The 13,314-nt window shown below is 38.5% G+C and overlaps 2 protein-coding genes across 4 annotated transcripts in view; one reads left to right on the top strand and one right to left on the bottom strand.

Annotated features, from left to right (window-relative positions):
- Nucleotides 1–8,483: 8,483 nt before the first annotated feature.
- Nucleotides 8,484–10,294, top strand: LOC109068898 (somatostatin receptor type 5). Its single transcript, XM_019085614.2, has one exon. The coding sequence runs from the start codon at nt 8,599–8,601 to the stop codon at nt 9,913–9,915; it is 1,317 nt and encodes a 438-aa protein (XP_018941159.2). The 5' UTR covers nt 8,484–8,598; the 3' UTR covers nt 9,916–10,294.
- A 2,887-nt stretch (nt 10,295–13,181) lies between these two features.
- Nucleotides 13,182–13,314, bottom strand: part of LOC109091916 (protein CutA homolog) — a 10,233-nt gene continuing 10,100 nt past the window's right edge. For all 3 annotated transcript variants that reach the window (XM_042725270.1, XM_042725271.1, XM_042725272.1), the window contains one exon: nt 13,182–13,314. This exon is cut by the window's right edge and continues 132 nt beyond it. The gene's annotated coding sequence lies outside the window, so the exon portion shown is untranslated.

Genomic DNA, 13,314 nt, shown 5'->3' with positions numbered 1-13,314 from the left:
AAGCTGTTTTAGTTTTAATTAACAATAATAAAACTGAACTGCATCTAAACTGAATTTTAAAATCTGGTCATTCATTTTCATTTCTATATCATTTAGGCTGAATGTCAACAATGTGCCAGATCTGAAGCGAGACCCTGATCAATAATATTGTTTCTGTTAGCTGTACATTAATTTATATCACTTTATAAATGGTGTGTCTCTGTGCTGTCATCCATTTGAGTAAATTCACTTCCAGTCATGTTATTACAAAGATACAGATCACTACTAATGAGGAAGTAAACTGATTTATTTCATCAGGGTTCAGTAAGTTTTAAAGAAATAGCAATGCAGTGATTGAATTTACTGTATACATGCTTCTGAAACCATTGATATGATTTTGCATGATTACTGTACACTTTTAATGACTGAGGGCTTTTATTTGATGTGTTGTGTTGGTATTCCTGGCTGTTTTTCTGTAGTTTTGGCAACTGCACCAAGACAAATTTGCTCATTTGCTACCATATTTGTATATGAAGTTCTATTAAGATATTAAATGACTCACATGAGAGTCAAACCATCTCAGTTCAAGTCCATATGACCTGACATGCGCCCACATTCATGAGAGGAATATATTCCATGAACAAATCTCAGAGGAGCATCGTCAGTAATCTCTCTCTCTCTCTCTCTCTCGCTCTCTCTCTCTCTCAGTGCAACATGGCTGTGGTTGCCTGGATACGGGATGCTGTGTTTCCTCGTGCTGCTGATGCTGCGGCGGCTCATTTCCTCAGAGTCGCTCGTGCAGGTGGACACACGTGAAGTTATTAACGGTGAGTTTCCACCTTGCTTTGAAATCTTACTCTAATCTGAAACTATTAATTCGAGGCATTTTAAACCAACTTAACTAATTATGTACCTAAATATGATCTTGTGTGAGTGATTGAGAGATGCTGTTGTTTGATGCTGCACGTGTCGCTCAACACACAACATCAGAGAGCTTCTGTCTGAGATCTTACAGAACCGTTTACATGTGCACTGAAGAGTGTCGAGTTTTATAGGAACGTTCTTAATCAGTAAAAACAATTTAAAGTCATCTTTATAGTACCACACTTTTAACACATTCCAGAGGATGTAGATGCAGAAATATAACATATATGTTTTGTTAAATCACTTAGGTTAATTCTTGCGCACAAATATTTATTTTTTGAGCTTTAAATTACAAAATTGGCCAGGTTTGTGTGATTTAACTACTTATGACCGCAGGAGAGGTTAGTGAGTGTTAAAATAATGCTTGTGGTCATTAATGAACAGTCTGTTTGAAGGTCTATTTTTATTGCAAGTTCATTATTTTGAACAGTAGTTTTGGATGATTTTCTGTGGTACCTGACAGCATGTCATAGATCACGCTGAACCTGAAGGATTCCTTTCAAACCAGTTGCATAGAATTAGTTTTTCTTCTTATATGTGTGAAAAAATAGACAAACACATCTGCATGTGAATGTAGAATCAGATTATTATCCATTGTACAGTAGATGCACTTAATTCTTTCTCAAACGTGCTGAATTCTCACATGAAGATGAGATGTTTTGTGCTTGGATGAACTAATAATAATTACGCCGTGATGAATGGTCGTTGAACGCGCTGGCATTTCACCCGTGTGCCGCGCAGCTGTTTGTGATGGTTTCTGGTGAAAGGCTTTTTCAATGACAGCAGACTGGAGCTTTTGTTCCCAGAGGTGCCATTAATCCACATTAACCTGCACAGCTGTTCACACTGCAGCCGCTCGATTCACTTTGAGCGATGGAGGAGGAACGGCAGCAATAAAGCTTTAACCTCTGACGCTCTCGCTCCTGTTGATCCTCCATCGGCTCTCAAACTCCATTCAGCTCAACAGCAGAAAGTGTGTTGCTGCTTTTCACACTTGATGCTTCCGGCATCCTTCATTATTACAAACATATACACATTCATCATTCATTTTAAAGTTAAAGGGATAGTTCATCCCCAAATGAAAACTCTGACATCATCTACTCACCCTCATGTTTCTTTCAGCTGTTAAACACAAAAGAGGATATTTTGAAGAATGTTGGTAACCAAACAGTTGCTGGTAGCCATTGAATTACATAGTATTGGGAACAAATGCAATGAGAATCAATGGGGACCCTTACGTAACAAAAATATATGAGTACGCTCTAAAAGTAACCCAACTTTGGGTCAAATATGGACTAATCCAACTTTTGGGTTAAAAATGTAATGTAAAAATTTAACCCAGCGGTTGGGTTTGACCCATATTTGACCCAAAAGTGGGTTGAAACAACCCAGCATTTTTAGAGTGCAGTAATATATGCACTGACGATGTACAGTATGGCTCTATATTGATACACAGAAATATATTTAGAAATAAAGAAAAAATCATGTGTTTTTCATGCTTTAGTATGATCAGGTGTGTGTATGCTATTGTAAACAAGGTATATTTTAATATATATTTATGCATCTTATCACATACACATCTATATATTATAAAGTGCATTACTGAATATAAATTGCATGCACTGTGATATATAAGTAAATATATTGTCACATATTTTTCAATATATAAAAGCAGCAATTCTATATTTTTTATATATTTTCTAATATATTTACACAGTGTATGACTCTGTATATTTCCTAATATAGCCTACCGTGATATCATTTAACATGTTGATATATATTAGGATATATATCCTCTTTGAACATTCTTCAAAATATTTTTTGTGTTCAACACAGAACTCAAACAGGTTTGAAACAACATGAAGATGAGTAAATGCTGTGTGCCTTTAACGTGACCGGGTCATTTTTGTTCTGTAAGCTATGACGTATGTCTGAGTCAATCAGGATGTTAAATGAGAATAAAAGATGGGAGCTGATTTTCTCCTTGATGAGCTGATAGTAAAAATCTCTTTAAATTAAGCCGGTTGATCAATAAGAGCGATCGATGACGTCAGCTGAAGGAAAGCCCGAGGGAATGATTCTAAAGGCATTTACTTCTTCAGAATGACGTCATGACTGATGAATCATCATCAATAAGAGCAGAAGCATAAAGTAAAAGGGTCTCTGTTTATTTAATGTTGACTAATAACACTCACTGAAATAACGTCAGCTGTTGTTTAACACTAGAAATAAGTTTGAAACAATGTTGAAACAACATTTAATGCCAATGTGTTGTTTCAATATCACTTTTGCACACGCTATTAATGTTGAACAATGATGAGATTTCAACAACAACAACAAAATCAATGAAAATGTCATTGAATCGATGTTATGAAGTGAATGTTACATCACTGCTGTAGAATTAGCATTGAAATGAACAAAAAGAATCAATGTCAGTAAATCAATATTACACTCTGATGTTGATTCTGTATCATTGCTGTTGAATCGATATTGAGATTAACAAAAAATATAATTGGTAATATCGCTCGATCAGGGCTAATGTGATGCTGGTTTTAAATCACTTTTGTTGAAACATTTAAAATACAATTGAAATGTTAACATAAAATACTGCTGTCATCAGATGTATGAAACATGAAGTTAATGCTGAAATAACATTAATATTTCTGACCATTTGGGGAAAACCTTTTCAAACACAAGATGACACCTTTTTCAGTATATGAATCAATTTTTTTTTTATTTATTTTTTTTTGACATTTTAACATGATCAATGACAAAAAGACAGAATATATATATATATATATATATATATATATATATATATAAATCATAATAATAATGTTATTTTATACATCAAATATATTTATATATAATATAAATTATATGAAATAAACACCTGTAAATACATGCAAATATTTTCAAAATATATGCTGTATGTTTGTGTATTTATATATACATGATAAATATATACAGTACACACATATATTATGTAAACAAAAAAAATATTTTGGATGTGATTAATCGTGATTAGTCATTTGACAACACTAATATATGCATATAATTTACTAAAGGAAAGTAATAGAGTAATAGATGCAATACGTGAGCTGTGTGTAAAGTACGATATTCTTGCTCACGTTCATGTCACTTGAACTACAAGAAATCTGTTTAATATTGTATCAGAATATTCCTAATAAATATTACTAAAGCAAAATACATGCTTTTTTAAAGAATTTAGAAAAATGGATGGTTTATTCAAACACTTAACTTTTTTAATTAATGTATCCTATTAGTTTCTGTAACAATAAATCAAATGCAAATAATAAGCACGCAAAAACAATATTATGATAGATGCACCATTGTCTGAAACCCAGAGTCATGCATGTCAGGCGGTTCAACAAACAAGACTTCAGTGTTTGCTTTCTAATAAGGAAGCATCAGTAGACTACTGAGAAGTGCACATGCAGAACCAAAACGGGCGTTCACTAATAAGTGCACATTTTCAAATTCCATCTGGTGTTTTTAACTATTTTTAAATAGACTTACTAAAATCATGAAGGCTCAGCCTGAACCAGTGGGTCGGCTAAAGCAATGGTAAATGCCCATCATGGTTTGACACCCCATGGATTGAGACACAGCCACTAGTGTTCTGCAGAGATATATGCCTGCGCGATAGTTCAGTCTCACTGTCTTTACCCATGTGTGCTGTCGACTTTCATCAAACTGTCAATGTTGATCCAACATACATTAAACACTGAAATGTCAATCTCAACCAAAATGATGGTTTGGATCGAATCTCAACTCTGTATCAGTGTCACCATGCTATCTGGGAAACACCTGCTGCCAGCTTATTTACACTAATGTCACGCTGTAAAGTGTCTTGTGTCTTTAGTCTTGAGCTGTTCCACTGACAATCATTGTGCTCAGATAATGAAAAGGTCTAATCTCACTCTCAACACGTGTGTGTGTGTGTGTGTGTGTGTGTGTGTGTGTGTGTGTGTGTGTGTGTGTGTGTGTGTGTGTGTGTGTGTGTGTGTGTGTTCATCTTCTTTTGTCTTTTGTGGTCTTTCAGACACTGACCAGGTCATTTCCATGGTGACAAGATGCCCTTCTCTGCACTTGTACTGAACTCTGTGTGTGTGTGTGGGGGGGGGGTGGGGGGGGGGGGGGGGGGGGGTGGGGTGCGTGCGTGCGTGCGTGTGTGCAAATCATGGTCTTTGTGTTGCAACATAAATCTAATACACCAAGATTCACATTCATGCACACATGATGATGATGATGATGATGAAGGTGTTTGCGTAGTTTACTGCCGCTGATGTCTCTTTATAGACACAAACACTACATGTTTTTCTCTATTTTGTGTGTGTGTGTGTGTGTGTGTGTGTGTGTGTGTGTGCAGTAATCACCTTTAATGCACATCATCAAACGAGGTCTTTAACGTCTCTGCATCTCTTTTTGTTGTAAATGTCAGTAGAGAAAATAATGCACAGAACTCTAGAGTAAATTACTGGAAGAGCGTTTAGATGATAATGGATGGAAGAGGTGAAGCTGGGTGACTTTTTACATGCAGAAAGAGGAAAACTGACGCAGTCTGACGCATAAAAGATCCACAAAAACACACAGAATGATTAACACCTCCGGTCTTTACACAATCCCTGATTTACCTTCCTGAGATGTTTCTAAAATATCTGTATAAAATCAAAGTGGACTCAATTTATTCTCCTAATGCGTGTTCCTGATCTTGATCATGATTTACTCATCCACTCTAAATGACTGCAGAACCTCATTATTAGTCTAGTCTAAGTGTGTCTAGACACCATATAGTTCACACAGTAAGTCTTTAGTCTTGTGCTGAAAGTTTTTAACCTAATCCATTAGATGTGGTGAATTTTGGCAATGTTCATTCAGAAACTGAGGTGCATAGGTTCAGATCAGCAAGGCCTATGATCGATATCTTCCAGAAACATCTGTAATTATGACATGTCAAAATTATGACTTTAAAATTTGAAATTGACATACTAAGTAATATTTGAATAAAAAAAAATTAAAATGATATGCTGTAATTAAAATTTCGACACTAGGTCATAAAAGTCAAAATTATGAATTTAAATTTAAAAGCTGTAATTAACATACTAAATTATGAGATAAGTAAAAATTGAGATAAAAAGTTGAATTTGAAATAAAAAGTCATGATTATGAGATAAAAAAGTCAATTATGATGAAATTAAAAAGTCAGTTAAGTTTAAAAAAATTGAAATTATGACAAAAAGTCATTATGCGATAAAGTCAATATTATGACATACTACGTTCTAAATGAAAAATTCAAAATTATGATATTGTCAATTTTTGCCTTTTTTTCTCATAATTTCTACTTGCTGTCAGAATTTTGACGTCATCATTTTGTATGTTTATCTCGTATTTATGACTTAGTATGTCATAATTATGCCATGTAAAGTTGTATTTTGTTAGTATAATTAAGACATTTAAATAATTTTCCTTTTCATCTCATAATTGTGGCTTACCAAAGCATGATTTTTTTTATGTGGTGGAAATGGGTTTCCATACGGTTGGGAGTTTTTATTTGGGCAAACAATTTTTCAGTGCAGATATTTCTCATATTCGGGCTGGTCAAGGCAATTCACTGTGGTAGTCAAAGTGACTATTTTTGCCCAGAATTTTCACTAATGTGACACAGTCCACAGATATTTATTCTAGCCAGTGACCAATAAAACATAATATGTCTGAGCCTTCCACTGGGCTGGTCGATGAGCTCATGTTTTCTGTTATTAATGATCATTCTGACTTTTCTGGCAGGACTGTTTATTGAGACGTATGAGTGTGTTTCCAGAAGCTGCACAGCATCACAATAGACCACAATAACAGGCAAAATAATGATCCAGTGCTTTGATTTCTGCATCATAAGTGCTGTCACTCAGTCGGAGGATGAGCTAGAAGCAGTCAATGACATCTAGACGTCATCTATATATTAAATCTCAGACTCTGTGTTTTCTTCCTGTGCTCCTAATAAAGTGTTTTCTAGCTGAAGCCATGCACTCGTCGGGTCGGTCTGCGCCGCTGCCGCTGCTGTAGTGCACTAATTATCCCACATTAGTGTTCTAGCAGAAACAACATCAGCCAACGCTACCTGACAGAACAAACATAGTCACGCACTGTTCTCTGTCCCTCCCGCTCATTTCCCACCCGGTCGGGGTCCAGGATCGCGCCAGACGTGCTTCTGCGCCGCTGTGCTCGAGCTATAACACAGGCTTCATGTTCATGTTTGAGTAAGTCATTATATAGAAACAGCAATAAATAAGATAAACTCACGGTGAACATTTCAGTCCACTTCAGTTGTAGTGTCTTCACTCAGAAATTAATGTTCTGTCATCATTTGCTCATATGCATATCATTCCAAACCAGAATGACAAAAGATCCACACACATTTACACACATTTACATCACATGCAGGAAAAAGTGTTGGACATCACTTTAATTTCTGTGCATCATATGACTTCAGGAGTCTGACTGTAAACAGGTTTGTAAATTCACAGAGAAAAACTGCAAAAGTGCTGGAGTAAAGGCTGTTAATTGGTAGGCTGCTCTGTAAGTTATCTTTCTACGTACAGCAGAATACATTGCACTGTATACAGTTTGTTTTTTGGAAAATATGCGTGGCACATCACATATGATTATCATTTATATAAATGGTTTTGTTTCTTTATATTTTCATGAATGCACATTCGTTTTGATACTGTATAACACTATGTGAGTACTGGCCATATTTTATTAACAGGCCACTTCCAGTTAATTTAACACCTGTATTGTTATGGTGGTTATAAATGCATTTTAGGGTAAAAAGCAGTTTTTTATAGTTGAAGTAGATGGTATAGAAGCTATGAAAAAATAAAGGTAATTGTGACTTTTTATCCTACAATTCACAATTTTTGCTCACAGTTCTGAGTTTACATCGCACAATTTAGACTTTTTCTTCAGAATTGCGAAAAATAAAGTCAGAACTGTGATATAAAACCTTGTACCCATATTTTATTATATGATGAAAAAAAAAACAGTGAAATGTAAACTCAGAATTTCAAGAGTTGTGAGAAATAAACTCACTCCTGAGGGTTAAAAGTCGTGAAACTTGCAGTTAAGAGTTTATAACATGTAATTGCAAATATGAGAAAAAAAAGTCTGAATTGTGAGATAAATTGCAAATTACTTTTTGACATTTTTATTCTGTGACAGAAACAAGAGCCTGTTAGACTGGTATATATCACTTAATGAAGCATGCTATCAAAAAACATACAATATCACAAAAATGCCATCATAAAACCTTGGGGAATTTTTGGTAATGGTACAAAAGCTGTCACTTGTTCAGTATCCTTTCAAACAGTACTAATATGTACCTTTAAACTACTAGTATGCAATATTGATAATTAAGGTACAAAGGTGTTCCTTTTGAAAATGAAAGGACCGGTTTTTTAATGTATGCACTACTGTGATGATGTTTTTGGTCTGGTTTAACAGACGTGGTCACCGTATGCTGTAGTTTTATGGAAAAGTCAAATATTTTGCAATTTTGTAATTATTTCTTTCAATCTGTCTGTCTTCGTAGACCCCTTGAGTAACCAGTATTCTGTCTCACTCATAGATCAGATGGGCAGCAGTTGATCGCTGTAAGGCTCAATCTCTCTTAAACCGATGGAGGTACATCGACATCTTTCACCTCCCTCCACCACAGAAGCTCCAGTCTGGACTAATGCCTCCTCCTCCGTGATTCCCAACCAAACCTTCCCTCCTCCGTTTCGCCTTCAGACGGAGAACTGGACCAATGGCCGGACTCCGGATTATGCGCCGGGAGTGGCCGGGATCCTCATCCCTCTCATCTACATCATCGTGTGCATCGTGGGTCTGATCGGAAACACTCTGGTCATCCACATCGTGCTGCGATATTCCCAGGCGGAATCGGTGACCAATATCTACATCCTGAATCTGGCCATCGCAGACGAGCTGTTCATGCTGGGCCTGCCGTTCCTCGCCGTTCAGAACGGCCTGCTCTCCTGGCCCTTCGGATCGCTGATGTGTCGCCTGGTCATGACCGTAGACGCCATTAACCAGTTCACCAGCATCTTCTGTCTGACGGTGATGAGCATCGACCGCTATCTGGCCGTGGTGCATCCGCTCCAGTCCTCTAGGTGGCGCCAGCCGCGTGTGGCCAAGACGGTGAACGCCACTGTATGGGGCATATCTTTCGTGGTGGTTTTGCCTGTGGTGGTGTTTGCTGGAGTTCTGCAGGACGATGGGAACTGCAGCATCGTGTGGCCCGAGCCAGCGGAGGTTTGGAAAGCAGCGTTCATCGTATATACCGCGACGGTTGGGTTCTTCGGTCCTCTGATGGTCATCTGTCTCTGCTACCTGCTGATCGTGGTGAAGGTGCGCAGCTCCGGGCGAAGAGTCCGCGCCACGTCGATCCGCCGCAGAAAATCCGAGCGCAAGATCACGCGTATGGTGGTGATCGTCGTAGCCGTGTTCGTCTTCTGCTGGCTGCCGTTCTACATCTTAAACATCGTGAATCTGCTGGTTCTCCTGCCGGGAGAATTCAGAGGGCTGTATTACTTCGTTGTGGTTCTTTCTTACGCCAACAGTTGCGCAAATCCCATTCTGTACGGGTTTCTCTCGGATAACTTTAAAAGAGGTTTCCGGAAAGCTTTGTGTAGATCCTCCAGGCGCGTGGAAAACCAGGATCAGCAGCAGGGGACGGGAATGGTTGCGTTACCGCTAGAGGAGATTCGAAGAGAGCATCTGAAGGTGAGCGAAGTAGAAGAACACAACGCAGACCAAGAGATGACGAAACTCCCGAACGGGCGTCATGAGGACGGTGCTGCGGGAGGAACGGATGGCTCCATCAGCCCGACCTCTGACCCCGCAGCTGTCCGTAATGGAGCACGGCGGACACACAAACACCTGCCGGAGAACAGTGCCGACAAACGCTCGGTCCTGGAGATCAGCTGCTTGTAATGTGAAATGTGAATGTTCATTTATGACTATTAAATGCACCATCCATTTAACACTGCCAGCTGTGACCAATCAGAAAACATGACCTTTGCTCCTGTTCTTTATTTGTAGGTCCATCTGTGATGAAACTGATTGTGTTTGCATGTGCACCAATAATGTGATTTCCAGTAATCAGAGTTAGGACTTAATCGAGGTTTACATCACACAAGCAAACCTCTTCACTCCTGTCATTGTTCTGATTATTCATGAAGAGGTGTGCTTGTTTTTACTGCCATTATTGTTCTCTCTTTTGCATAAGAATCTCGAGTCAAGAAGTTCCAGATGCCAAAATCAGACTTTACTGGAAGTCAAAATGCCTGTAGATCCTCTAACAATTACAATAGCATTTTTTTATAAAATACTTTCAAACCTGTATAACCAGTGAGTAACCAAATCACATATCAACTCCTTAGCAACTACCTGAACACCTAGACAACCACATAGCAACTCCTTAGTAACCACATGAACACCTAAACTTCTACACAGCAACCACCTGAACACCTAGACACCTACATATCAACTCCCTAGCAACCACCTGAACACCTAGACAACCACATAGCAACTCCTTAGCAACCCCCTGAACACCTAGATAACCACATAGCAACTCTTAAGTAACCACATGAACACCTAAACAACTACATAGCAACCATCTGAACACCTAGACAAGCACATATCAACTCCTTAGCAACCATCTGAACACCTAGACAACCACATAGCAACTCCCTAGCAACCACATGAACACCTAAACATCTACACAGCAACCACCTGAACACCTAGACAACCACATATCAACTCCCTAGCAACCACCTGAACACCTAGACAACCACATATCAACTCCCTAGCAACCACCTGAACACCTAGACAACCATATATCAACTCCCTAGCAACCACCTGAACACCTAGACAACCACATATCAACTCCCTAGCAACCACCTGAACACCTAGACAACCACATAGCAACTCCTTAGCAACTACCTGAACACATAGACAACCACATAGCAGCCCCTTAGTAACCACATGAACACCTAAACATCTACACAGCCACCACCTGAACACCTAGACAACCACATATCAGCTCCCTAGCAACCATCTGAACACCTAGACAACCACATATCAACTCCTTAGCAGCCACCTGAACACCTAGACAACCACATAGCAACTCCTAAGTAACCACATGAACACCTAAACATCTACACAGCAACCACCTGAACACCTAGACAACCACATATCAGCTCCCTAGCAACCATCTGAACACCTAGACAACCACATATTAACTCCCTAACAACCACCTGAACACATAAACAACCACATAGCAACTCCTTAGCAACCACCTGAACACCTAGACAACCACATATCAACTCCCTAGCAACCACCTGAACACCTAGACAACCACATATCAACTCCCTAGCAACCACCTGAACACCTAGACAACCACATATCAACTCCCTAGCAACCACCTGAACACATAAACAACCACATAGCACAGACACCTCCCTAGCAACTCCCTAGCAACCACCTGAACACCTAGACAACCACATAGCAACTCCTTAGTAACCACATGAACACCTAAACTTCTACACAGCAACCACCTGAACACCTAGACAACCACATATCAACGCCCTAGCAACCACCTGAACACATAAACAACCACATAGCAACTCCCTAGGAACCACCTGAACACCTAGACAACCACATAGCAACTCCTTAGTAATCGCATGAACACCTAAACAACTCCCTAGAAACCACTTTAAAAAAATCGCCCTCCATTTATTTGCTACAATTATTAAACTCTTTGGCTTCTCTTTAATGATAGTGCCCCAACTGGTCTATTTTTTTTTTTTTTTAATTTATTTAAAGAATAAAAATAGTTTATTGAGATCATGTATGGAGAGCATATATATTGGAGAGTAATCCAAAGAGAGCAGCTGAATATCAGACCGTTTGGTGACTGGTGCAGTTTTGTGTTTATTGTTTTCTTCATATCATCGATCAGTGAAACATACAGTGCAAATGATAAAGGCCTGAAACCTAAATGAGGCCTACAGTCATTCATACATTCCAGGCTATAAAAATGTAGGCCTACTATATGTATTAACAATATGCTATAACATTGACATATCCCAATGCAGTAATGTGATTACATGAGGTAAAGTTTAATCGCAATATTGCCTCAATCTCATGATAGTTGCATGATGAGCATGCATGCACTGAAAGCACAGGTATTCGTGGAGCAGGAAACTGAAAAACATCAGTATGTTTAATTGCACTAATTTCCGTCAATCCGAATGAATCCAATCTGATTTCAGATTCTGAAACCCTAAGCATTGCAATCTGATTCATATATTCATTTACATGTGCATTACATGCATTCTGAACAAACGTCCAGTGCATGCACAGTGCAGCAGCCGCTGTGTTCAGAACTGCAGAAATCACAGTCTCCTCCACAGTTCATAAGACATAAAACATATGCAAGCATGCATCAGTGCAAGATATTTCTGAATCTGGTTAAAAAAATAGATTCAAGTTTTCATTCTTGATTTATTTAATTTTTTTCTATTTTGGGAATGTTTCAGGTGTACAGCAGCCCTTTCAATCAAATCAGATCAAGCTCAGTCGAATCAATTGAGGTGTTTAATGTGTTTCAGTCTGATAAACAGATTATTGAGAGCATGTACATGTAGAAGTGAATCTGTTTGTCAAGAACAGTGTTGGACTCTTCCTGATGATCAGGATTGAGATCCTGTGAACAGATCAACATATTTCTGTTCTTCAGCTGAAGGGCAGAAACTGCAGCCGGTGACAGAGAAGTGTGTGTGTGTGTGTGTGTTCACTGACATTTGAGGGCTCAAAGGGAACCCAGTGCTGCTCTTCTCCTCACATGGATGCGCTTGCATGAAAAGCTATTGTTGCTAGTTGCTCTTCTGGAGGGCTGGCCTGTGATTGGTCATCCTGTGCTCTGTTATTTGTATTATAATGTCTTTAGACTGTATAACTGAACACTGACAGTCTGATCGTTCCCTCCATCGCTGTGCTTGTGTCACGTCTCTCATATCACACACTCTTTCTGCTCACAGAATAAAATCATTTACACTCCTAATCAATATTTCATCTCCGTGTATTGATTTGGGAAGCACTCGTGTTTAGAGTGGGATCATGTATCTTAACGTCACTACTGTGTTGTTGTTTTTTTGAGACTGAATGCCGAGGTAAATGAGACACAAACAAATGCATTTTGCTGACAGTTACCTTTTAATACAGATCATATCAAACTGTTAATCTGGAACAAAATCTTTAATATTCACTGCAGTTGCAAAGAACATTTTATGGTGGAGAGAAACAGAACTCAAATGATGAGAGTATAGT

Source organism: Cyprinus carpio, chromosome B6 (assembly GCF_018340385.1).
Source record: "Cyprinus carpio isolate SPL01 chromosome B6, ASM1834038v1, whole genome shotgun sequence".
Classification (NCBI taxonomy): Eukaryota; Metazoa; Chordata; class Actinopteri; order Cypriniformes; family Cyprinidae; genus Cyprinus; species Cyprinus carpio.
This window is presented reverse-complemented; position numbering and strand designations above follow the sequence as displayed.